Source organism: Oncorhynchus gorbuscha, linkage group LG01, assembly GCF_021184085.1.
Source record: "Oncorhynchus gorbuscha isolate QuinsamMale2020 ecotype Even-year linkage group LG01, OgorEven_v1.0, whole genome shotgun sequence".
NCBI lineage: Eukaryota > Metazoa > Chordata > Actinopteri > Salmoniformes > Salmonidae > Oncorhynchus > Oncorhynchus gorbuscha.
This window is the reverse complement of record NC_060173.1, coordinates 8,276,734-8,303,414: the sequence shown is the minus strand read 5'-3', so window position 1 is coordinate 8,303,414 and position 26,681 is coordinate 8,276,734. Positions and strand designations below refer to the sequence as shown.

The following is a 26,681-nucleotide window of genomic DNA, read 5'->3' as shown; positions in this document are numbered from 1 at the left end:
TTGTTAACCCACTGTTCCTAGACCTGTTAACCCACTGTTCCTAGACCAGTTAACCCACTGTTCCTAGACCAGTTAACCCACTGTTCCTAGACCAGTTAACCCACTGTTCCTAGACCAGTTAACCCACTGTTCCTAGACCAGTTAACCCACTGTTCCTAGACCAGTTAACCCACTGTTCCTAGACCAGTTAACCCACTGTTCCTAGACCAGTTAACCCACTGTTCCTAGACCTGTTAACCCATTGTTCCTAGACCTGTTAACCCACTGTTCCGAGGCCGTCATTGAAAATAGGAATGAAAATAACTGACTTGCCTAGTTAATAAATAAAGGTACAAAAATATAAATAATTCTCTGGTCAGAAGAGAACAACAGGACCCAGTGACAGGGAGGAAGCGATTAGCATCTGTCCATTGATTAAACTCCAGCAGAGAAATAACTCTCACTAAGCCTTATTATGTTCAGCTGAGAGACCATAGTGTGAGTGTGTTTTCTGTGAGGAATAAGCTACAGGAAGCCTAGATGCTAACACCCTCTACTACATCCAGCCCTACAGGGGCTGTTGCTCTAGTCTCCACACATGAATCATTGAACATCCAAATAAACACACAATTCAAACCAAGACAGTTATGCAAAAGAACAACAGGGTCAGAGGCTCCGCATTGCAACACAACCATGTTACAGGGTGCGTTATAGAAAGAGGTTTGAGAGAGAAAGAAAGAAAGAAAGAAAGAAAGAAAGTAAGAAAAGAGAGAAAGAGAAAGAAAAAAGTGAAAGTGGAGAGTAAGTGGAGAGAGAAAGAGAGAAGGTTGAGACTTTCTTTGAGTAGTTTGTATGTAGACCGAGGCTGAGAGGTGGTGATGTTGCGGTAGCTGAACTCTGTGTGGCCTCTAGTTGACAGAACAGGAAGAAGGAAGAAAGCTGGCTGTCCTGCAGCTCCCACTGAGAGGCCTGGCTCCAGGATATATCTGTTTCCTCCAGCCTGTTCTGCTCTCCATCCTTCTCTCCCTCTCAGCCTCTTTCTCTCTCTCCATCCCTCCGCCTCCTCTCCATCCTTCTCTCCCTCTCAGCTTCTTTCTCTCTCTCCATCCCTCCGCCTCCTCTCCAACCTTCCTCCCCCTCCGGGCTCTCCTCTGATTTATTCACCAACACTCGTATTCACACATACCTACCTGGGTTAGGCGGAGCCACAGGAGATAAGGCACCAAAGTGCAGCAAATGAGATTTCAAACTGTAATGATCCTATAATATAGCCTCAGCCCTCTCTTTATAGTGGCTAGATACTGTTCATTATATTATGGCTGAATCTAGGCTCAGAAAATCATTGATATAAAAGGAATACATATTCTTCTAAAATGAACAGTACTTTTTAAAGTCCCACTGTGATATTAACAGCCTTCTCTATTAATATGCAATACCCCACTTATTAGACTAATCTAATGGAATAAACTGGGGATTAAATCGCATCTGTACTCTTGTCAGTGGAAAAAAAGATTTGAACATTAGTAAATAAAAAAATACAAAATAAAACACTAATATATCTTGATCAAATAAGTATTCAACCCCCTGGTCAATAATGTTCAAATTATCTTTGTCTTTCTGGGTAAGTCTAAGAGCTGTGAGTCTTTCTGGGTAAGTCTAAGAGCTGTGAGTCTTTCTGGGTAAGTCTAAGAGCTGTGAGTCTTTCTGGGTAAGTCTAAGAGCTGTGAGTCTTTCTGGGTAAGTCTAAGAGCTGTGAGTCTTTCTGGGTAAGTCTAAGAGCTGTGAGTCTTTCTGGGTAAGTCTAAGAGCTGTGAGTCTTTCTGGGTAAGTCTAAGAGCTGTGAGTCTTTCTGGGTAAGTCTAAGAGCTGTGAGTCTTTCTGGGTAAGTCTAAGAGCTGTGAGTCTTTCTGGGTAAGTCTAAGAGCTGTGAGTCTTTCTGGGTAAGTCTAAGAGCTGTGAGTCTTTCTGGGTAAGTCTAAGAGCTGTGAGTCTTTCTGGGTAAGTCTAAGAGCTGTGAGTCTTTCTGGGTAAGTCTAAGAGCTGTGAGTCTTTCTGGGTAAGTCTAAGAGCTGTGAGTCTTTCTGGGTAAGTCTAAGAGCTGTGAGTCTTTCTGGGTAAGTCTAAGAGCTGTGAGTCTTTCTGGGTAAGTCTAAGAGCTGTGAGTCTTTCTGGGTAAGTCTAAGAGCTGTGAGTCTTTCTGGGTAAGTCTAAGAGCTTTGGACACCTGGATTGTACAATATTTGCACATGATTATTTTTCAAATTCTTCAAGCTCTATCAAGTTAGTTGTTGATCATTGCTAGACAGACATTCTCAAGTCTTACCATAGATTTTCTAGCCGATTTAAGTGAAAGCTGTAACTACGCCACTCAATGATGTCTTGGGAAGCAACTGCAGCGTATATTTGTCCTTGTGTTTCAGGTTATTGTCCTGCTGAAAGGTGAATTTGTCTCCTAGTGTCTGTTGGAAAGCAGACTGAACCAGGTTTTCCTCTAGGATTTTGCCCGTGCTTACCTTTATTCCGTTTCTGCTGATGACAAGCATACCCATAACATGATGCAGCCACCACCATGCTTGAAAATATGAAGAGTGCTAGCATATACCTATAGACTTCCAGTCATTGCGCTAACGCTACTTAGCATTGGCTCACGGAACTACCTCTAACTTCCTTCATTCTGGACACAGACACATAAAACTGGTATCCAAGAGTTCCTTTGACCCTGGGGAAGTAGATAAAGGGCTTCAAAATCACAAAGTTTCCCTTTAAACTCTAACTGTTTGAAAGTCAACATTGGCCTCATGGTGAAATCCCTGAGCAATTTCCTTCCGGCAACTGAGTTGGGAAGGATGCCTGTATCTTTGTAGTGACTGGGTGTATTGATACACCATCTAAAGTGTAATTAATAACTTCACCATGCTCAAAGGAATATTCAATGTCTGCTTTTTTAAAATTTTTACCCATCTAATAGGTGCCCTTTTTGCGAGGCATTGGAAAACCTCCCTGGTGTTTCTGGTTGAATTCACTGCTCGACTGAGGGACCTTACAGATAACTTCATGTGTGGGATACAGAGATGAGGTAGTCATTCAAAAATCTGGTTAAACACTATCAGTGCATGTAACTTCTTATGTGACTTGTTAAGCAAATGTTTACTTATTTACGCTTGCCATAACAAAAGGATTGAATACTCAGTGACTCAAGACATTTAAGCTTTTTATTTTTGATTAATTAGTACAAATTTTAAAACACATAATTCCTATTTGACATTATGGGATATTGTGTGTAGGCCAAGCGACAAAACAACAAAAAATCTAAATTTAATTCATTTTAAATTCAGACTGTAACTCGACAAAATGTGTGAAAAAACAGGCTGTGAATACTTCCCGAAGCGCCCTACTTTTGACCAGGGTCCATAGAGCATTACGTAGGGAATAGGCTGCCATTTGGGACACAATCATACTGTACGTCAGGATATGACCTGCTGCTGTTCAAAAGGCGTTGGGTTTGTTTGAGATCACGTTATTATTAATTATTATTATTATTACATCTTCAAACACCTCCATAACCCAAAGACATATTTCCAAGGTTATCGTTTGTGGACTACAGCTCTGCATTTAATAGCATCATCCCGGAACTGCTACAACACAAACTCTCTCAGTTGAACGTGTCCAGCTGCATCTGTCAAGATGGCTGTGAATACTTCCCGAAGACACTGTAGTAGGTTTCCAAGATGGATCACTGATTTCCAGACAAACAGGAAGCAACACGTGAAGCTGGGAAAAACACATACAAAACAGTGGAGATGGTTGACTTGAGAAAACGCCCACGCTACCCCTCGGAATTGGAATCCTTCAACTTCCTGTGGGTTAGCACGGCTGAATCCTTCAACTTCCTGTGGGTTAGCACGGCTGAATCATTCAACTTCCTGGGGGTTAGCACGGCTGAATCATTCAACTTCCTGTGGGTTAGCACGGCTGAATCCTTCAACTTCCTGGGGGTTAGCACGGCTGAATCATTCAACTTCCTGTGGGTTAGCACGGCTGAATCATTCAACTTCCTGTGGGTTAGCACGGCTGAATCATTCAACTTCCTGTGGGTTAGCACGGCTGAATCATTCAACTTCCTGTGGGTTAGCACGGCTGAATCATTCAACTTCCTGTGGGTTAGCACGGCTGAATCATTCAACTTCCTGTGGGTTAGCACGGCTGAATCATTACACTTCCTGGGGGTTAGCACGGCTGAATCATTCCACTTCCTGTGGGTTAGCACGGCTGAATCCTTCAACTTCCTGGGGGTTAGCACGGCTGAATCATTCAACTTCCTGGGGGTTAGCACGGCTGAATCCTTCAACTTCCTGTGGGTTAGCACGGCTGAATCCTTCAACTTCCTGGGGGTTAGCACGGCTGAATCATTCAACTTCCTGGGGGTTAGCACGGCTGAATCATTCAACTTCCTGGGGGTTAGCACGGCTGAATCATTCAACTTCCTGTCTCTAATGGGAGGACAGCATCACAGCCTCTAGCAGGAGAACACCATCACAGCCTCTAGTGGGAGGACACCATCACAGCCTCTAGTGGGAGGACACCATCACAGCCTCTAGTGGGAGGACACCATCACAGCCTCTAGTGGGAGGACAGCATCACAGCCTCTAGTGGGAGGACACCATCACAGCCTCTAGTGGGAGGACACCATCACAGCCTCTAGTGGGAGGACACCATCACAGCCTCTAGTGTAAGGACACCATCACAGCCTCTAGTGGGAGAACAGCATCACAGCCTCTACCCGGGAGACAGCATCACAGCCTCTTGTGGGAGGACAGCATCACAGCCTCTAGTTGGAGGACACCATCACAGTCTCTAGTGGGAGGACACCATCACAGCCTCTAGTGGGAGGACACCATCACAGCCTCTAGTGGGAGGACACCATCACAGCCTCTAGTGGGAGGACACCATCACAGCGGTCACCAAGAAGACACACCAGCTGATGTACTACTTACAGCAGCTGAAACAAACTCTAAATCTCCCAAGTCAATCCTGATCCGGTTTTACGCATCATTCGTTGAGTCCATCTTCATCTCCTCCATCACCGTCTGGTCTCTGGCCTCTGGCCTCTGGCCTCTGGTCTCTGGTCTCTGGCCTCTGGCCTCTGGTCTCTGGCCTCTGGTCTCTGGTCTGGTCTCTGGTCTCTGGTCTCTGTCTGCGTGGGCCCGCTGCAAGTGCAGACAGCAACGCATTGACCGGTCTGCGGACAGGGTCAATCGGCTGTCACCTGCCCTTCATCGAGGTACCGTCACCGTTCCAGGGCAAGGAAGCATACAGGAAAGATCATCTCTTTCCCTGCTTCTCTGTCAGTGTCCCAGTCCAGATTGGGGTGTTTTCTGTTCATAAACACAATGATTTAAAATGGGGCTCCCTCCTTCTCTCATAGTGTCCAGCCAACAGGGAACAGCAGCACAACGTGTGCTATTGACTGAATTCTCTCTCACGCTCTAACAAATGGTCAGATCCATTAAATATTGACACAGCTGTTCAGAGAGTTTTGAGAGTTTCTTTCCCCCCAAAAAGACCACATTGGCTGTAAATGAATGATCCGGGTTAAGTAGCTACAGTACAGAAGATCCTTTTCACACAACTAAGCCGAGCCGAGAACCAAGCTGTACTGGTGACGTATCCACCATCGTCACTGGAGCTGCGCTGCAAAGGACAATGTAGAAAGAACATATCAGAGCCAGTACCATTACGAATGGGGACTGCACTGTAGTGCAGAATCAAGCATCGGTCTGCTGTTGGCTCTAGAGTCTAGCTGTAACTGTGGCCTGAAGCCCATCCAGACAGATAGCTGCTCTCTTTGTGTGGACATACATTATTATGCTGAGCACTGAGATGACACGTCTGTGTTATTCCTGACGTCCGTCTGCCCTCCCTCCGCTTTCCATTTCAGACCCTGACAGACAAAACCCTGGATGGCGAGCAGTGAAAAATGCTGTGGTCAGACAGACATGGGGGTGCGGGGGCGGGGGGGTGTTTACACGTCGGCATAGTGGAGGACCGGCATAGAGGTTATGAACTCTGTGCCCCCATCCAAGCGCTTGACTGACTTCTGCCACTGTCGAGTGTGTGTCTGTGTGTGCACGCATGTGTTACAAAGCTATGCTATAAACACAGACATGGCTAAACGGCAGCATCACAACACCAGGAAGCAATGTGAAGGTCACACCACAGGTGGCCCGTAGACATGCCTGTTAATAGATTCAAGACACCATGAACAAAATGCCTCTTCTTGTACCACAAATTCACAGATTCCCAACATGGGAAAAACACACCATAGCTCTGTGTTCTATCTTATTCCATCCTTCAGGGAATCAAGGTCGTACAGACTGGGCCTAAAAATCACGTCTCTATTTTTTTCAAACTTATACAGTACTGCTAATTTGTATTTATTTTTTCCCTCTATATAAGCTTTGTTGTACAAGTAAAGATCAAATACACTGCATATATTATAATACATTCAGGACGTGTGAAGTTATACCCAGGCTAAATATAAACCTTCCACAACCATCAGACCCACTAATAATTGTATTATTTTATCAAAATAGTTGAACCTGCTTTTACCAATATATATATATTTTCACCTTTATTTAACCAGGTAGGCTAGTTGAGAACAAGTTCTCATTTGCAACTGCAACCTGGCCAAGATAAAGCATAGCAGTGTGAACAGACAACACAGAGTTACACATGGAGTAAACAATTAACAAGTCAATAACACAGTAGAAAAAAAGGGGGGTCTATATACAATGTGTGCAAAAGGCATGAGGTGGTAGGCGAATAATTACAATATTGCAGATTAACACTGGAGTGATAAATGATCAGATGATCATGTACAGGTAGAGATATTGGTGTGCAAAAGAGCAGAAAAGTAAATTAATAAAAACTGTGGGGATGAGGTAGGTGAAAATGGGTGGGCTATTTACCAATAGATTATGTACAGCTGCAGCGATCGGTTAGCTGCTCAGATAGCTGATGTTTGAAGTTGGTGAGGGAGATAAAAGTCTCCAACTTCAGCGATTTTTGCAATTCGTTCCAGTCACAGGCAGCAGAGTACTGGAACGAAAGGCGGCCGAATGAGGTGTTGGCTATAGGGATGATCAGTGAGATACACCTGCTGGAGCGTGTGCTACGGATGGGTGTTGCCATCGTGACCAGTGAACTGAGATAAGGCGGAGCTTTAACTAGCATGGACTTGTAGATGACCTGGAGCCAGTGGATCTGGCGACGAATATGTAGCGAGGGCCAGCCGACTAGAGCATATAAGCCGCAGTGGTGGGTAGCATAAGGTGCTTTAGTGACAAAACGGATGGCACTGTGATAAACTGCATCCAGTTTGCTGAGTAGAGTGTTGGAAGCGATTTTGTAGATGACATCGCCGAAGTCGAGGATCAGTAGGATAGTCAGTTTTACTAGTGTAAGCTTGGCAGCGTGAGTGAAGGAGGCTTTATTTAACCAGGTAGGCCAGTTGAGAACAAGTTCTCATTTACAAATGTGACCTGGCCAAGATAAAGCATAGCAGTTTGACACGTACAACAACACAACAACACAGTTACACATGGAGTAAACAAACATACAGTCAATAATACAGTAGAACAAAAGAAAACAAAAAGTCTATATACACTGAGTGCAAATGAGGTAAGATAAGAGAGATAAGGAAATAAATAGGCCATGGTGGCGAAGTAATTACAATATAGCAATTAAACACTGGAATGGTAGATGTGCAGAAGATGAATGTGCAAGTAGAGATACTGGGGTACAAAGGAGCAAGATAAATAAATAAATACAGTATGGGGATGAGGTAGATAGATGGGCTGTTTACAGATGGGCTATGTAAAGGTGCAGTGATCTGTAAGCTGCTCTGACAGCTGGTGCTTAAAGCTAGTGAGGGAGATATAGGTCACCAGCTTCAGTGATTTTTGCAGTTCGTTCCAGTCATTGGCAGCAGAGACCAAAGGAGGACCAGTGAGATATACCTGCTGGAGCGCGTGCTACGAGTGGGTGCTGCTATGGTGACCAGTGAGCTGAGATAAGGCCGGGGCTTTACCTAGCAGAGACATGTAGATGACTTGTAGCCAGTGGGTTTGGCGACGAGTGTGGAGACATGAGCATCTTGTCATTATATACACATCTCTGGTGTAAATGGGAAGGTGCACACAGCACAGAAGGAGCGAAGGAAATGAGACCAAAATGACAACAAGAGGACATAAAAACGCTGATAAAATATATATATATATATATATATATATATATATATATATATATATATAAATATATATATATAATACATTTGTTATACTTGCAATACAGGCATTTGGAATATCACGCAAAAACATCGGAAAACATATCTGTTTGGTGTTCAGGTACACGGACATCACTCACCTCTGTAGTAGTACAGACACAGATCAGACAGCACAAACCACCTCTTCTTCCATAGCTTCATCCCCGTGCTGTCCTGAAACAACAAAAGAAACAGACAGTCACAAACTATCACCCCCCCCAAAAATATATATTTAGAGCCCCCAAAATATGTCACAATTTTGTTGTAACCCTGAACTAGCTCTTCTTTCAACAAGTAGTCAAAAGCTTGATGAAATAGTTGAATACATGGAATGGCTGTGGATCCCCATGGAGAGGTTTGAGAAACTAGCACACTTTCTGTAGACACTAACTTTACTGATGCAGCTTAGCAAACCAATATAAAAAGACAAAACGTCTTCAATGTTGAGATTTTCAGATTTTGTTTCTCGTTCTAAAGACTAGAAACTAGGATCACCAGACAGTCATCTGCTGTTCAGAGGGTACGTATGATTTAGTTCATGGTACAAGATGAAGAAGACAAATAATGACTGTTGTACACTCCAGATGTGATTACAAGGAAAACATCCTTCCCTTAAGACAGGGAGCATTGTATTGTATTGTTCTGTATTGTTCACAGACACACACATACACACCAGTGGAGGCTGCTGAGGGGACGACAGCTCATTATAATGGCTGGAACGGAGCAAATGGAATGGTAACATGGAAACCATGTGTCTGATGTATTTGATACCATTCCACATATTCTGCTCCAGCCATTACCACGAGCCTGTCATACCCAATTAAGATGCCACCAACCTCGGGTGATACACAAACACAGTTATGAACAATAAATTGTGTCTGAGTGGGTGTGGGAGGGGAGAGGATGGGGGGAACGGGATGAGGTAGAGGAAGAGGGAGGTGAGGGAGTGGAATGGGATGAGGTAAGGGAAGAGGGAGGTGAGGGAGGGGAACGGGGTGAGGGAGAGGAAGAGGAACGGGGTGAGGGAAGGGGGAGGTAAGGGAGGGGAACGGGGTGAGGGAGGTGAATGGGGTGAGGGAGAGGGAGGTGAGGGAGGGGAACGGGCTGCCGAAGCAGCAGCTACTCTTCCTGGGGTCCACAAAACACACACAACATGACAAGCAACTAAACACTGATTTAAAATGCAACTACATACAAACAATACAACAACAAATAATGTGTCTGTGTGTCAGTGTGTCTGTGTGTCAGTGTTAATGTGTCTGTGTTTCAGTGTGTCTGTGTGTCTGTGTGTCAGTGTTAATGTGTCTGTGTGTCAGTGTGTCTGTGTGTCAGTGTTAATGTGTCTGTGTGTCAGTGTGTCTGTGTGTCAGTGTGTCTGTGTGTCAGTGTTAATGTGTCTGTGTGTCAGTGTGTCTGTGTGTCAGTGTTAATGTGTCTGTGTGTCAGTGTGTCTGTGTGTCAGTGTTAATGTGTCTGTGTGTCAGTGTGTCTGTGTGTCAGTGTTAATGTGTCTGTGTGTCAGTGTGTCTGTGTGTCAGTGTTAATGTGTCTGTGTGTCAGTGTGTCTGTGTGGCTGTGTTAATGTGGCTGTGTGTCAGTGTTAATGTGTCTGTGTGTCAGTGTGTCTGTGTGGCTGTGTTAATGTGTCTGTGTGTCAGTGTGTCTGTGTGTCAGTGTTAATGTGTCTGTGTGGCTGTGTTAATGTGTCTGTGTGTCAGTGTTAATGTGTCTGTGTGTCAGTGTGTCTGTGTGGCTGTGTTAATGTGTCTGTGTGTCAGTGTGTCTGTGTGTCAGTGTTAATGTGTCTGTGTGTCAGTGTGTCTGTGTGTCAGTGTGTCTGTGTGTCAGTGTTAATGTGTCTGTGTGTCAGTGTTAATGTGGCTGTGTGTCAGTGTTAATGTGTCTGTGTGTCAGTGTTAATGTGTCTGTGTGTCAGTGTTAATGTGTCTGTGTGTCAGTGTGTCTGTGTGTCAGTGTTAATGTGTCTGTGTGTCAGTGTGTCTGTGTGTCAGTGTTAATGTGTCTGTGTGTCAGTGTGTCTGTGTGGCTGTGTTAATGTGTCTGTGTGTCAGTGTTAATGTGTCTGTGTGTCAGTGTGTCTGTGTGGCTGTGTTAATGTGTCTGTGTGTCAGTGTGTCTGTGTGTCAGTGTTAATGTGTCTGTGTGGCTGTGTTAATGTGTCTGTGTGTCAGTGTTAATGTGTCTGTGTGTCAGTGTGTCTGTGTGGCTGTGTTAATGTGTCTGTGTGTCAGTGTGTCTGTGTGTCAGTGTTAATGTGTCTGTGTGTCAGTGTGTCTGTGTGTCAGTGTGTCTGTGTGTCAGTGTTAATGTGTCTGTGTGTCAGTGTTAATGTGGCTGTGTGTCAGTGTTAATGTGTATGTGTGTCAGTGTCAATGTGTCTGTGTGTCAGTGTTAATGTGTCTGTGTGTCAGTGTGTCTGTGTGTCAGTGTTAATGTGTCTGTGTGTCAGTGTTAATGTGTCTGTGTGTCAGTGTGTCTGTGTGTCAGTGTGTCAGTGTGTCTGTGTGTCAGTGTTAATGTGTCTGTGTGTCTGTGTGTCAGTGTTAATGTGTCTGTGTGTCAGTGTTAATGTGTCTGTGTGTCAGTGTTAATGTGTCTGTGTGTCAGTGTGTCTGTGTGTCAGTGTGTCTGTGTGTCAGTGTTAATGTGTCTGTGTGTCAGTGTTAATGTGTCTGTGTGTCAGTGTGTCTGTGTGTCAGTGTGTCTGTGTGTCAGTGTTAATGTGTCTGTGTGTCAGTGTTAATGTGTCTGTGTGTCAGTGTGTCTGTGTGTCAGTGTGTCTGTGTGTCAGTGTGTCAGTGTTAATGTGTCTGTGTGTCAGTGTGTCTGTGTGTCAGTGTGTCTGTGTGTCAGTGTTAATGTGTCTGTGTGTCAGTGTTAATGTGTCTGTGTGTCAGTGTTAATGTGTCTGTGTGTCAGTGTGTCTGTGTGTCAGTGTGTCTGTGTGTCAGTGTTAATGTGTCTGTGTGTCAGTGTTAATGTGTCTGTGTGTCAGTGTGTCTGTGTGTCAGTGTGTCTGTGTGTCAGTGTTAATGTGTCTGTGTGTCAGTGTTAATGTGTCTGTGTGTCAGTGTGTCTGTGTGCCAGTGTTAATGTGTCTGTGTGTCAGTGTTAATGTGTCTGTGTGTCAGTGTGTCTGTGTGTCTGTGTGTCAGTGTTAATGTGTCTGTGTGTCTGTGTGTCAGTGTTAATGTGTCTGTGTGTCAGTGTTAATGTGTCTGTGTGTCAGTGTTAATGTGTCTGTGTGTCAGTGTGTCTGTGTGTCAGTGTTAATGTGTCTGTGTGTCAGTGTTAATGTGTCTGTGTGTCAGTGTTAATGTGTCAGTGTGTCAGTGTTAATGTGTCTGTGTGTCAGTGTTAATGTGTCTGTGTGTCAGTGTTAATGTGTCTGTGTGTCAGTGTTAATGTGTCTGTGTGTCAGTGTGTCTGTGTGTCAGTGTTAATGTGTCTGTGTGTCTGTGTGTCAGTGTTAATGTGTCTGTGTGTCAGTGTGTCAGTGTGTCTGTGTGTCTGTGTGTCAGTGTTAATGTGTCTGTGTGTCAGTGTTAATGTGTCTGTGTGTCAGTGTTAATGTGTCTGTGTGTCAGTGTGTCTGTGTGTCAGTGTTAATGTGTCTGTGTGTCAGTGTTAATGTGTCTGTGTGTCAGTGTGTCTGTGTGTCAGTGTGTCTGTGTGTCAGTGTGTATGTGTGTCAGTGTGTCTGTGTGTCAGTGTTAATGTGTCTGTGTGTCAGTGTTAATGTGTCTGTGTGTCAGTGTGTCTGTGTGCCAGTGTTAATGTGTCTGTGTGTCAGTGTTAATGTGTCTGTGTGTCAGTGTGTCTGTGTGCCAGTGTTAATGTGTCTGTGTGTCAGTGTTAATGTGTCTGTGTGTCAGTGTGTCTGTGTGCCAGTGTTAATGTGTCTGTGTGTCAGTGTTAATGTGTCTGTGTGTCAGTGTGTCTGTGTGTCTGTGTGTCAGTGTTAATGTGTCTGTGTGTCTGTGTGTCAGTGTTAATGTGTCTGTGTGTCAGTGTTAATGTGTCTGTGTGTCAGTGTTAATGTGTCTGTGTGTCAGTGTGTCTGTGTGTCAGTGTTAATGTGTCTGTGTGTCAGTGTTAATGTGTCTGTGTGTCAGTGTTAATGTGTCAGTGTGTCAGTGTTAATGTGTCTGTGTGTCAGTGTTAATGTGTCTGTGTGTCAGTGTGTCAGTGTTAATGTGTCTGTGTGTCAGTGTTAATGTGTCTGTGTGTCAGTGTTAATGTGTCTGTGTGTCAGTGTGTCTGTGTGTCAGTGTGTCAGTGTGTCAGTGTGTCTGTGTGTCAGTGTGTCTGTGTGTCAGTGTTAATGTGTCTGTGTGTCAGTGTTAATGTGTCTGTGTGTCCGTGTTAATGTGTCTGTGTGTCAGTGTGTCTGTGTGCATGTCACCTCACAGTTCCTCCTTTCCATGAAATGTTTAAATGATTTATTTGTGGTCATTTTCCTCCTCACTTGAGTAATTGAAGATTTGAAAGGGAGTTCCACGTGCTGTGAATTTGTTTTGGACTTGGGGACTGTGAAGAGACCCCTGGTGACATGTCTTGTGGTGTATGTCTGAAGAGACCCCTGGTGGCATGTCTATGTATGGTTGTCTGAGCTGAATGTTATTTGATTGTGTAGACAATCTGGAAATGTCATTACAGTAACACTTCTCTTAAAACCTAGGAGTGAAGGAGAGGACAATGACTGCCTCGGTTCTGTTCTTCTTGGAACCAGCACGGACCCAGAATCATTTTAACCACACTAATGACAGTTCTTAAAGCCATTTAGTTTAAGAGGAAAGTCCTCAGCCACAAAAAAGTTTCTCTCTCTCTACACTTGCCTCTGGGGTGTGGTTGGTTGGTTCTGGTGACATTACACTACAAAACATATGACACATATGCTCCCAGTACATTTGAATGTATACAGTCCTGGCGGTATATGTATTTGAACATGACAGTATTGAGGTATATTTGTTCCGGGAAAACAATCAGCCCAGCTCCCCTGCGATTCCATTCCTTCCCAGAAATGTCTTGCTTTGAATATGTTCATGGATGAGGTACCATTCTATTCTCAAACCGTCATGTTTGTCAGACAGATCACACACTGGGCTGGGGCATCCCAAATGACACACTATTTTACCTTTATTTAACCAGGCAAGTCAGTTAAGAATAAATTCTTATTTTCAATGACAGCCTAGGAACAGTGGGTTACCTGCCTGTTCAGGGGCAGAAGGACAGATTTGTACCTTGTCAGCTCGGGGTTTGAACTTGCAACCTTCCGGTTACTAGTCCAACGATCTAACCACTAGGCTACCCTACCGCCCTATATATTCCCTATATAGTGCACTACTTTTGGTACTGCGTCAATGTGCGGGGTAATTGAGGTAATATGTACAGTGCCTTCGGGAAGTATTCAGGCCCCTTGACTTTTTCTCCATTTTGTTAGGTGACAGCCTTATTTTAAAATGTATCAAATTGTTTGTTTTCCCCCCTCATCAATCTGCACACAATACCAATGAAGAAGCAAAAACTGGATTTCAGGCATTTTTTGCTCATTTATAAAAAATGTTGAAAAAAACAGAAATATCACATTTACTCAGTACTTTGCTGAAGCACCTTTGGCTTCTGCGATTACAGCCTTGAGTCTTCTTGGGTATGACGCTACAAGCTTGGCAGATTTAAGGAGTTTCTCCCATTTCTTCTCTGCAGTACCTCTCAAGCTCTGTCAAGGTTGGATGGGGAGCGTTGCTACACTATTTTCAGGTCTCTCTAGAGATGTTCGATCAGGTTGGATGGGGAGCGTGGCTACACTATTTTCAGGTCTCTCTAGAGATGTTCGATCAGGTTGGATGGGGAGCGTTGCTACACTATTTTCAGGTCTCTCTAGAGATGTTCGATCAGGTTGGATGGGGAGCGTTGCTACACTATTTTCAGGTCTCTCTAGAGATGTTCGATCAGGTTGGATGGGGAGCGTTGCTACACTATTTTCAGGTCTCTCTAGAGATGTTCGATCAGGTTGGATGGGGAGCGTTGCTACACTATTTTCAGGTCTCTCTAGAGATGTTCGATCAGGTTGGATGGGGAGCGTTGCTACACTATTTTCAGGTCTCTCTAGAGATGTTCGATCAGGTTGGATGGGGAGCGTTGCTACACTATTTTCAGGTCTCTCTAGAGATGTTCGATCAGGTCTCTCTAGAGATGTTCGATCAGGTTGGAGCGTTTACACTATTTTCAGGTCTCTCTAGAGAGCTACACTATTTTCGTTGCTACACTATTTTCAGGTCTCTCTAGAGATGTTCGATCAGGTTGGATGGGGAGCGTTGCTACACTATTTTCAGGTCTCTCTAGAGATGTTCGATCAGGTTGGATGGGGAGCGTTGCTACACTATTTTCAGGTCTCTCTAGAGATGTTCGATCAGGTTGGATGGGGAGCGTTGCTACACTATTTTCAGGTCTCTCTAGAGATGTTCGATCAGGTTGGATGGGGAGCGTACACTATTTTCAGGTCTCTCTAGAGATGTTCTACAGGTCTCTCTAGAGATGTTTCAGGTTGGATGGGAGGCTACACTATTTTCAGGTCTCTCTAGAGATGTTCGATCAGGTTGGATGGGGAGCGTTGCTACACTATTTTCAGGTCTCTCTAGAGATGTTCGATCAGGTTGGATGGGGAGCGTTGCTACACTATTTTCAGGTCTCTCTAGAGATGTTCGATCAGGTTGGATGGGGAGCGTTGCTACACTATTTTCAGGTCTCTCTAGAGATGTTCGATCAGGTTGGATGGGGAGCGTTGCTACACTATTTTCAGGTCTCTCTAGAGATGTTCGATCAGGTTGGATGGGGAGCGTTGCTACACTATTTTCAGGTCTCTCTAGAGATGTTCGATCAGGTTGGATGGGGAGCGTTGCTACACTATTTTCAGGTCTCTCTAGAGATGTTCGATCAGGTTGGATGGGGAGCGTTGCTACACTATTTTCAGGTCTCTCTAGAGATGTTCGATCAGGTTGGATGGGGAGGTTGGATGGGGAGCGATCAGGTTGGATGGGGAGCGTTGCTACACTATTTTCAGGTCTCTCTAGAGATGTTCGATCAGGTTGGATGGGGAGCGTTGCTACACTATTTTCAGGTCTCTCTAGAGATGTTCGATCAGGTTGGATGGGGAGCGTTGCTACACTATTTTCAGGTCTCTCTAGAGATGTTCGATCAGGTTGGATGGGGAGCGTTGCTACACTATTTTCAGGTCTCTCTAGAGATGTTCGATCAGGTTGGATGGGGAGCGTTGCTACACTATTTTCAGGTCTCTCTAGAGATGTTCGATCAGGTTGGATGGGGAGCGTTGCTACACTATTTTCAGGTCTCTCTAGAGATGTTCGATCAGGTTGGATGGGGAGCGTTGCTACACTATTTTCAGGTCTCTCTAGAGATGTTCGATCAGGTTGGATGGGGAGCGTTGCTACACTATTTTCAGGTCTCTCTAGAGATGTTCGATCAGGTTGGATGGGGGGAGCGTTGCAGGTTGGATGGGGACACTATTTTCAGGTCTCTCTAGAGATGTTCGATCAGGTTGGATGGGGAGCGTTGCTACACTATTTTCAGGTCTCTCTAGAGATGTTCGATCAGGTTGGATGGGGAGCGTTGCTACACTATTTTCAGGTCTCTCTAGAGATGTTCGATCAGGTTGGATGGGGAGCGTTGCTACACTATTTTCAGGTCTCTCTAGAGATGTTCGATCAGGTTGGATGGGGAGCGTTGCTACACTATTTTCAGGTCTCTCTAGAGATGTTCGATCAGGTTGGATGGGGAGCGTTGCTACACTATTTTCAGGTCTCTCTAGAGATGTTCGATCAGGTTGGATGGGGAGCGTTGCTATTTTCACTATTTTCAGGTCTCTCTAGAGATGTTCGATCAGGTTGGATGGGGCTACACTATTTTCAGGTCTCTCTAGAGATGTTCGATCAGGTTGGATGGGGAGCGTTGCTACACTATTTTCAGGTCTCTCTAGAGATGTTCGATCAGGTTGGATGGGGAGCGTTGCTACACTATTTTCAGGTCTCTCTAGAGATGTTCGATCAGGTTGGATGTTGATTTGATTTTGGGTTCAAGCCACTCCTGCATTCTCTTGGCTGTGTGCTTAGGGTCGCTGCCCTGTTGGAAGGTGAACCTTCGCCCCCAGTCTGAGGCTCTGAGCACACTGGAGTAAGTTTTCATCAAGGATCTCTCTGTACTTTGCTCCGTTCAACATTGCCTAGATCCTGTCTCTCAGTCCCTCCCGCTGAAAAACAATCCCACAGCATGAGTTTGATTTTCTTCTGCTTTACCAAAAAGCAAAAGGCCTCCTGCGGGGACAGGGGCCTGGGATATATATATATACATTTAAATACAATATAAATATAGGACAAAACACACATCACAACAAGAGAGACAACACTACATAATGAGAGACCTAAGACAACAACATAGCAAGGCAGCAACACATGAAAACACAGCATGGTAGCAACACAACATGACAACAAAACATGGTAGCAACAAAACATGGTAGCAGCAGAAAACATGGTACAAACATTATTGGACACAGACAACAGCACAAAGGGCAAGAAGGTAGAGACAACAATACATCATGAGAAGCAGCCACAAGTAAGTGCCAGTAAATAACCATCAACCAGTGAGTCTTTTTTTTTAAATTTAACCTTTATTTAACCAGGCAAGTCAGTTAAGAACAAATTCGTATTGTCAATGACGGTCTAGGAACAGTGGGTTAACTGCCTGTTCAGGGGCAGAACGACCAATTAGTACCTTGTCAGCTCAAGTGTTTGAACTTGCAACCTTCCGGTTACTAGTCCAACACTCTAACCACTAGGCTACCCTGCCGCCCCAGGGTATACGTCTTGCGACGGGTATACAGAGATGACCAGTTTACAGAGGAGTATAGAGTGGAGTGATGTGTCCTATAAGGAGCATTGGTGGAAAATCTGATGGCCGAATGGTAAAGAACATCTAGCCGCTCGAGAGCACCCTTACCTGCCGATCTATAAATGATGTCTCCGTAATCTAGCATGGGTAGGATGGTCATCTGAATCAGGGTTAGTTTGGCAGCTGGGATGAAAGAGGAGCGATTACGATAGACGAAACAAAGTCTAGATTTAACTTTAGCCTGCAGCTTTGATATGTGCTGAGAGAAGGACAGTGTTCCGTCTAGCCGTACTCCCAAGAACTTGTATGAGGTGACTACCTCAAGCTCTAAACCCTCAGAGGTAGTAATCACACCTGTGGGGAGAGTGGCATTCTTCTTACCAAACCACATGACCTTCGTTTTGGAGGTGTTCCGAACAAGGTTAAGGGTAGAGAAAGCTTGTAGGACACTAAGAAAGTTTTGTTGTAGAGCATTTAACAAAATCCGAGGAGGGGCCAGCTGTGTATAAGACTGTATCATCTGCATATAAATGGATGAGAGGGCTTCCAACTGCCTGAGCTATGTTGATGATGTAAATTGAGAAGAGTGTGGGGCCTAAGATTGAGTATTAGGGTACTCCCTTGGTGACAGACAATGGCTGAGACAGCAGATTTTCTGACTTTATACACTGCACTCTTTGAGAGAGGTAGTTAGCAAACCAGGCCAAAGACCCCTCAGTGACACCAATACTCCTTCGCCGGCCCACAAGAATGGAATGGTCTACCGTATCAAAAGCTTTGGCCAAGTCAATAAAAATAGCAGCACAACATTACTTAGAATCAAGGGCAATGGTGACATCATTGAGGACCTTTAAGGTTGCAGTGACACATCCATAACCTGAGCGGAAACCAGATTGTATACCAGAGAGAATACAATCGACAGAAAGTTGATTATTGACAAGTTTTTCCAACACTTTTGATAAACAGGGCAAAATAGAACAGTTAGGATCAGCTTGATAACCCCCTTTAAATAAAGGACGAACTGTGGCTGCCTTCCAAGCAATGGGAATGCTGCCACCACCATGCTTCACCGTAGGGATGGTGCCAGGTTTCCTCCAGAAGTGACTCTTGGCATTCAGGCCAAAGAGTTCAATCTTGGTTTCATCAGACCAGAGAATCTTGTTTCTCATGGTCTGAGAGTTTAGGTGCCTTTTGGAAAACTCCAAGTGGGCTGTCATGTACCTTTTTCTGAGGGTGGCTTCCGTCTGGCCACTCTACCATAAAGGCCTGATTGGTGGAGTGCTGCAGGTTGTCCTTCTGGAAGGTTTTCCCATCTCCACAGAGGAACTCTAGAGCTCTGTCAGAGTCACCTCCCCGACCAAGGCCCTTCTCCCCTGATTGCTCAGAATGGTTGGGCGGCCAGCTCTAGGAAAGTCTTAGTGGTTCCAAACTATTTCCACTTAAGAATGATGGAGGTCACTGTGTTCATGGAGACCTTCGATGAGGCAGAAATTTTTTGGTACCCTTCCCAGATCTGTGCCTTTACACAATCCTGTCTCGAAGCTCAAAGGACAATTCCTTCGACCTCATGGCTTAGTTTTTGCTCTGACATGCACTGTCAACTGTGGGACCTTATATTGACAGGTGTGCCTTTCCAAATCATGTCCAATCAATTAAATTGACCACAGGTGGACTCCAATCAAGTTGTAGAAACATCTCAAGGATGATCAATGGAATCAGGATGCACCTGAGCTCAAGTTCGAGTCTCATAGCAAAGGGTCTGAATACTTATGTTAAAAAAATAAAAAATACATTTGCAAACATTTATTTATGGGATAAGGCTGTAATGTAACAAAATGTGGAACAAACATCAATGGGTCTGAATTATTTCAGAAGGTACTGTACATGTAGGTAGAGGTAAAGTGACTATGCATAGATAATAAACAGTGAATAGCAGCAGCATAACAAATGGGGGTCAATGCAAATAGTCCAGATGGCCATTTGATCAACTGTTCAGCAGCAGCCGTATGGTTTGGGTGTAGTAGCTGTTCAGGAGCCGTATGGCTTGGGGGCAGTAGCTGTTCAGGAGCCGTATGGCTTGGGGGTAGTAGCTGTTCAGGAGCCGTATGGCTTGGGGGTAGTAGCTGTTCAGGAGCCTTATGGCTTGGGGGTAGTAGCTGTTCAGCAGCCTTATGGCTTGGGGGTAGAAGCTGTTCAGGAGCCTTATGGCTTGGGGGTAGTAGCTGTTCAGCAGCAGCCGTATGGCTTGGGGGTAGTACCTGTTCAGCAGCAGCCGTATGGCTTGGGGGTAGTAGCTGTTCAGCAGCAGCCGTATGGCTTGGGGGTAGTAGCTGTTCAGCAGCCTTATGGCTTGGGGGTAGAAGCTGTTCAGGAGCCTTATGGCTTGGGGGTAGTAGCTGTTCAGCAGCAGCCGTATGGCTTGGGGGTAGTACCTGTTCAGCAGCAGCCGTATGGCTTGGGGGTAGTAGCTGTTCAGCAGCAGCCGTATGGCTTGGGGGTAGTAGCTGTTCAGCAGCAGCCGTATGGCTTGGGGGTAGTAGCTGTTCAGCAGCAGCCGTATGGCTTGGGGGTAGTAGCTGTTCAGCAGCCTTATGGCTTGGGGGTAGTAGCTGTTCAGGAGCCTTATGGCTTGGGGGTAGTAGCTGTTCAGCAGCCTTATGGCTTGGGGGTAGTAGCTGTTCAGGAGCCTTATGGCTTGGGGGTAGTAGCTATTCAGCAGCAGCCGTATGGCTTGGGGATAGTAGCTGTTCAGCAGCCTTATGGCTTGGGGGTAGTAGCTGTTCAGCAGTCTTATGGCTTGTTCAGGGGTAGTAGCTGTTCAGCAGCTTATGGCTTGGGGGTTATGGCTTGGGGGTAGTAGCTGTTCAGCAGTCTTATGGCTTGGGGGTAGTAGCTGTTCAGCAGTCTTATGGCTTGGGGGTAGTAGCTGTTCAGCAGTCTTATGGCTTGGGGGTAGTAGCTGTTCAGCAGCCTTATGGCTTGGGGGTAGTAGCTGTTCAGCAGTCTTATGGCTTGGGGGTAGTAGCTGTTCAGCAGCCTTATGGCTTGGGGATAGTAGCTGTTCAGGAGCCTTATGGCTTGGGGGTAGTAGCTGTTCAGCAGCCTTATGGCTTGGGGTAGTAGCTGTTCAGCAGCCTTATGGCTTGGGGGTAGTAGCTGTTCAGCAGTCTTATGGCTTGGGGGTAGTAGCTGTTCAGCAGCCTTATGGCTTGGGGGTAGTAGCTGTTCAGCAGTCTTATGGCTTGGGGGTAGTAGCTGTTCAGCAGTCTTATGGCTTGGGGTAGTAGCTGTTCAGCAGTCTTATGGCTTGGGGGTAGTAGCTGTTCAGCAGCCTTATGGCTTGGGGGTAGTAGCTGTTCAGGAGCCTTAGCCTTATGGCTTTGGGGGTAGTAGCTGTTCAGCAGCCTTATGGCTTGGGGTAGTAGCTGTTCAGCAGCCTTATGGCTTGGGGGTAGTAGCTGTTCAGCAGTCTTATGGCTTGGGGGTAGTAGCTGTTCAGGAGCCTTATGGCTTGGGGGTAGTAGCTGTTCAGCAGCCTTATGGCTTGGGGGTAGTAGCTGTTCAGAGCCTTATGGCTTGGGGGTAGTAGCTGTTCAGCAGTCTTATGGCTTGGGGGTAGTAGCTGTTCAGCAGTCTTATCTAGTAGCTGTTCAGCAGTCTTATGGCTTGGGGGTAGTAGCTGTTCAGCAGTGGGGATAGTAGCTGTTCAGCAGTCTTATGGCTTGGGGGTAGTAGCTGTTCAGCAGTCTTATGGCTTGGGGATAGTAGCTGTTCAGCAGCCTTATGGCTTGGGGGTAGTAGCTGTTCAGCAGCAGCCTGTTGGCTTGGGGGTAGTAGCTGTTCAGCAGCCTTATGGCTTGGGGGTAGAAGCTGTTCAGGAGCCTTATGGCTTGGGGGTAGTAGCTGTTCAGCAGCAGCCGTATGGCTTGGGGGTAGTACCTGTTCAGCAGCAGCCGTATGGCTTGGGGGTAGTAGCTGTTCAGCAGCAGCCGTATGGCTTGGGGGTAGTAGCTGTTCAGCAGCAGCCGTATGGCTTGGGGGTAGTAGCTGTTCAGCAGCCTTATGGCTTGGGGGTAGAAGCTGTTCAGGAGCCTTATGGCTTGGGGGTAGTAGCTGTTCAGCAGCAGCCGTATGGCTTGGGGGTAGTAGCTGTTCAGCAGCAGCCGTATGGCTTGGGGGTAGTAGCTGTTCAGCAGCAGCCGTATGGCTTGGGGGTAGTAGCTGTTCAGCAGCAGCCGTATGGCTTGGGGGTAGTAGCTGTTCAGCAGCCGTATGGCTTGGGGGTAGTAGCTGTTCAGCAGCAGCCGTATGGCTTGGGGGTAGTAGCTGTTCAGCAGCAGCCGTATGGCTTGGGGGTAGTAGCTGTTCAGCAGCAGCCGTATGGCTTGGGGGTAGTAGCTGTACAGCAGCCTTATGGCTTGGGGTAGTAGCTGTTCAGGAGCCTTATGGCTTGGGGGTAGTAGCTGTTCAGCAGCCTTATGGCTTGGGGGTAGTAGCTGTTCAGGAGCCTTATGGCTTGGGGGTAGTAGCTGTTCAGCAGCAGCCGTATGGCTTGGGGATAGTAGCTGTTCAGCAGCCTTATGGCTTGGGGGTAGTAGCTGTTCAGCAGTCTTATGGCTTGGGGGTAGTAGCTGTTCAGCAGCCTTATGGCTTGGGGGTAGTAGCTGTTCAGCAGTCTTATGGCTTGGGGATAGTAGCTGTTCAGGAGCCTTATGGCTTGGGGGTAGTAGCTGTTCAGCAGCCTTATGGCTTGGGGGTAGTAGCTGTTCAGCAGCCTTATGGCTTGGGGGTAGTAGCTGTTCAGCAGTCTTATGGCTTGGGGGTAGTAGCTGTTCAGGAGCCTTATGGCTTGGGGGTAGTAGCTGTTCAGCAGCCTTATGGCTTGGGGGTAGTAGCTGTTCAGGAGCCTTATGGCTTGGGGGTAGAAGCTGTTCAGCAGTCTTATGGCTTGGGGGTAGTAGCTGTTCAGCAGCCTTATGGCTTGGGGGTAGTAGCTGTTCAGGAGCCTTATGGCTTGGGGGTAGTAGCTGTTCAGCAGTCTTATGGCTTGGGGGTAGTAGCTGTTCAGCAGTCTTATGGCTTGGGGATAGTAGCTGTTCAGCAGTCTTATGGCTTGGGGGTAGTAGCTGTTCAGCAGTCTTATGGCTTGGGGATAGTAGCTGTTCAGCAGTCTTATGGCTTGGGGATAGTAGCTGTTCAGCAGTCTTATGGCTTGGGGATAGTAGCTGTTCAGCAGTCTTATGGCTTGGGGGTAGTAGCTGTTCAGCAGTCTTATGGCTTGGGGGTAGTAGCTGTTCAGCAGCCTTATGGCTTGGGGATAGTAGCTGTTCAGGAGCCTTATGGCTTGGGGATAGTAGCTGTTCAGGAGCCTTATGGCTTGGGGGTAGTAGCTGTTCAGCAGTCTTATGGCTTGGGGGTAGTAGCTGTTCAGGAGCCTTATGGCTTGGGGGTAGTAGCTGTTCAGCAGCCTTATGGCTTGGGGGTAGTAGCTGTTCAGGAGCCTTATGGCTTGGGGGTAGTAGCTGTTCAGCAGTCTTATGGCTTGGGGATAGTAGCTGTTCAGCAGTCTTATGGCTTGGGGATAGTAGCTGTTCAGCAGTCTTATGGCTTGGGGATAGTAGCTGTTCAGCAGCCTTATGGCTTGGGGGTAGTAGCTGTTCAGCAGCCTTATGGCTTGGGGGTAGTAGCTGTTCAGCAGTCTTATGGCTTGGGGGTAGTAGCTGTTCAGCAGCCTTATGGCTTGGGGGTAGTAGCTGTTCAGCAGTCTTATGGCTTGGGGGTAGTAGCTGTTCAGCAGTCTTATGGCTTGGGGGTAGTAGCTGTTCAGCAGTCTTATGGCTTGGGGATAGTAGCTGTTCAGCAGTCTTATGGCTTGGGGGTAGTAGCTGTTCAGCAGCCTTATGGCTTGGGGATAGTAGCTGTTCAGGAGCTTTCTTCATATCTCTGTCTCCCTTACTCATCAACTGATCGACTGTAGTGACTCTACCGTTATATAAAGCCCTCCACATACACTCACCTGTTTGTAAAGCCAGTTACTCTTAACGACCAGGGCATTGGGGTTTCTCCGTATCGAGTTGGATCTCTTCCCAAAGTTGTGGATTTTTTTTGAGGATCTTGATGGCTGAAAATGAGTAAGAGGGCATATGACGATACACTCACATTGCTGTTCAACTACTTAACATCATTCAAGTTTGTCCCTTCGTGTGTGTGTGTGTGTGTGTGTGTGTGTGTGTGTGTGTGTGTGTGTGTGTGTGTGTGTGTGTGTGTGTGTGTGTGTGTGTGTGTGTGTGTGTGTGTGTGTGTGTGTGTGTGTGTGTGTGTGTGTGTGTGTGTGTGTGTGTGTGTGTGTGTGTGTGTGTGTGTGTGTGTGTGTGTGTGTGTGTGTGTGCGTGACTCACTCTGGCTGCGGGGCTACTTTGGTGTGTAGCATAGTCCGAGCTGCCTGTGTAGTTGGAGGCCTCGCTACTCATGGTGCTTAGAGGACGCTCCTTCTCATTCGCTGGCGCTTTGGGGGCAGACCTAGACACCAGGAAATAAAAAAGTGGTCGAAAATGAGCAAACAAATGGACTCAAATGATTCCTTATTCTACACGTGGACAGACTGCCTGGGCGGTCTAGATGAGATTCTACTGTGGACAGACTGCCTGGGCGGTCTAGGTGAGATTCTACTGTCAACAGACTGCCTGGGCGGTCTAGTTATACTGTAGTCGTCCTAAACTCTGATAAGGGAGGTCACTTTGACTAATAAAAACAAAGTGGGTCTTGCTGAAAGGAAGTTGAAAGAAAAAGGGATCGATGCCCATTTCGACATATAGATGGGATAGAAGAGACACCGTGCAGGGTTTTGGTCCCCTGGGTAATCAAGTCAAAATCAAACTATAAATTGTATTAGTCTCGTACACTGTTTTTTATGTATGTATTTTATTTTATTTCACCTTTTATTTAACCAGGTAGGCAAGTTGAGAACAAGTTCTCATTTACAAATGCGATCTGGCCAAGATAAAGCATAGCAGTTCGACACATACAGTACAACAACACAGAGTAACACATGGAGTAAAACAAACATACAGTCAATAATACAGTAGAAAAACAAGTCTATACACGATGTGAGCAAATGAGGTGAGATAAGGGAGGTAAAGGCAACAAAAAAAACATACACTGTTTACTGCAGGTATAAAAAGGTACAGTAAAATGCTTGTGTGCTCCCTCAACATTAAGAGTACAATAATCAATATCCATAATAATGAGTCAAATTAATAATAACAAGTAATAGAACAGGTCATATGCATAGTAACAGCCTGGTATGTAAATAATAGGATATATAGAATAGATAATGACCAATAGGATATACAGAATAGATAATGACCAATAGGATATACAGAATAGATAATGACCAATATGATATCCAGTATAGATAATGACCAATAGGATATCCAATATAGATAATGACCAATAGGATGTCCAGTATAGATAATGACCAATAGGATATACAGAATAGATCATGACCAATATGATATCCAGAATAGATAATGACCAATATGGTATCCAGTATAGATAATGAGCATTATTTACATTTACATTTAAGTCATTTAGCAGACGCTCTTATCCAGAGCGATATACAGAATAGATAATGACCAATAGGATATCCAGTATAGATAATGACCAATAGGATATCCAGTATAGATTATGACCAATAGGATATACAGAATAGATTATGACCAATATGATATCCAGTATAGATAATGACCAATAGGATATCCAGTATAGATAAGGACCAATGGGATATCCAGTATAGATAATGACCAATAGGATATCCAGTATAGATAATGGCCAATAGGATATCCAGAATAGACAATGACCAATAGGATATCCAGAATAGATAATGACCAATAGGATATCCAGTATAGATAAGGACCAATAGGACATCCAGTATAGATAAGGACCAATAGGACATCCAGTATAGATAAGGACCAATAGGACATCCAGTATAGATAAGGACCAATAGGACATCCAGTATAGATAAGGACCAATAGGACATCCAGTATATATAATGACCAATATGATATCCAGTATAGATAAGGACCAATAGGACATCCAGTATAGATAATGACCAATAGGATAACCAGTATAGATAAGGACCAATAGGACATCCAGTATAGATAATGACCAATAGGATATCCAGTATAGATAAGGACCAATAGGACATCCAGTATAGATAATGACCAATAGGATAACCAGTATAGATAAGGACCAATAGGACATCCAGTATAGATAATGACCAATAGGATATCCAGTATAGATAAGGACCAATAGGACATCCAGTATAGATAATGAAGATAGAGATATTCTGTCCTAGTCTACATTCTGTAGCTATGGTACAATGGTGTGGTCTACAGGGAATGACACTATGAAAAGAGACTAGAGCTAAAATACAGCAGAGGAAGACTGTCATCTCTTGGATATATTGGGTTTCAGTTTCAGGTCAGTGAACAAGGTCAGAAACTCTGGTTCCAACAGCACTGTATGGCTGTCTACAGTACGACACCGCAACAGTCCCCAAAAAACAAAGATAGATAGGTAGGTGGTGTGGGTGGGTGGGTGGGTGGGTGGGTGGGTGGGTGGGTAGGTAGGTAGAACAACAGGTATTTGGGTAGGCCAACAGGTAGGTAGGTAGGTAGGTAGGTAGGTAGGTAGGTAGGTAGGTAGGTAGGTAGGTAGGTAGGAACAACAGGTAGGTAGGTAGGTAGGTAGGACAACAACAGTTGGGTAGGCCAACAGGGATAGGTAGGTAGGTAGGTAGGTAGGTAGGTAGGTAGGTAGGTAGGTAGGTAGGTAGGTAGGTAGGTAGGACAACAGGTAGTTGGGTAGGCCAACAGGTAGGTAGGTAGGTAGGTAGGTAGGTAGGTAGGTAGGTAGGTAGGTAGGTAGGTAGGACAACAGGTAGTTGGGTAGGCCAACAGGTAGGTAGGTAGGTAGGTAGGTAGGTAGGTAGGTAGGTAGGTAGGTAGGTAGGTAGGTAGGTAGGTAGGTAGGTAGGTAGGTTGGTAGGTAGGTTGGTAGGTAGGTAGGACAACAGGTAGTTGGGTAGGCCAACAGGTAGGTAGCTAGGTAGGTAGGTAGGTAGGTAGGTAGGTAGGTAGGTAGGTAGGTAGGATTTACACCAACATACAATACAGGAAGGTTCATACAGTAGATGCCTAGCTGGCTCCAGATCTATTTGTGCTCCTACTGTATTGTCGTTGTCATGCCAAACATGACTGTATGATTTAGCAAGACGGCACACATAGATCTAGTGGAGTCTCTATAACATATATCTCATCAGCAGGCAACAGAGACATGATTACTGGTCATTCTAGTGCAGAATAGAGACATGATTACTGGTCATTCTAGTGCAGAATAGAGACATGATTACTGGTCATTCTAGTGCAGAATAGAGACATGATTACTGGTCATT

General features: G+C 45.4%; 1 protein-coding gene across 9 annotated transcripts in view; it reads right to left on the bottom strand.

The window, feature by feature from the left end:
- LOC124032192 (pleckstrin homology domain-containing family A member 5-like) overlaps positions 1–26,681 on the bottom strand; it is a 261,873-nt gene that overhangs the window by 83,418 nt on the left and 151,774 nt on the right. For all 9 annotated transcript variants that reach the window (XM_046344393.1, XM_046344432.1, XM_046344404.1 and 6 more), the window contains 3 exons: positions 23,626–23,746; positions 23,244–23,348; positions 8,404–8,476 (listed from right to left, as the gene is read on the bottom strand). In XM_046344393.1, coding sequence (XP_046200349.1) covers positions 8,404–8,476; positions 23,244–23,348; positions 23,626–23,746 — 299 coding nt within the window. The remainder of the gene's footprint in view (positions 1–8,403; positions 8,477–23,243; positions 23,349–23,625; positions 23,747–26,681) is intronic.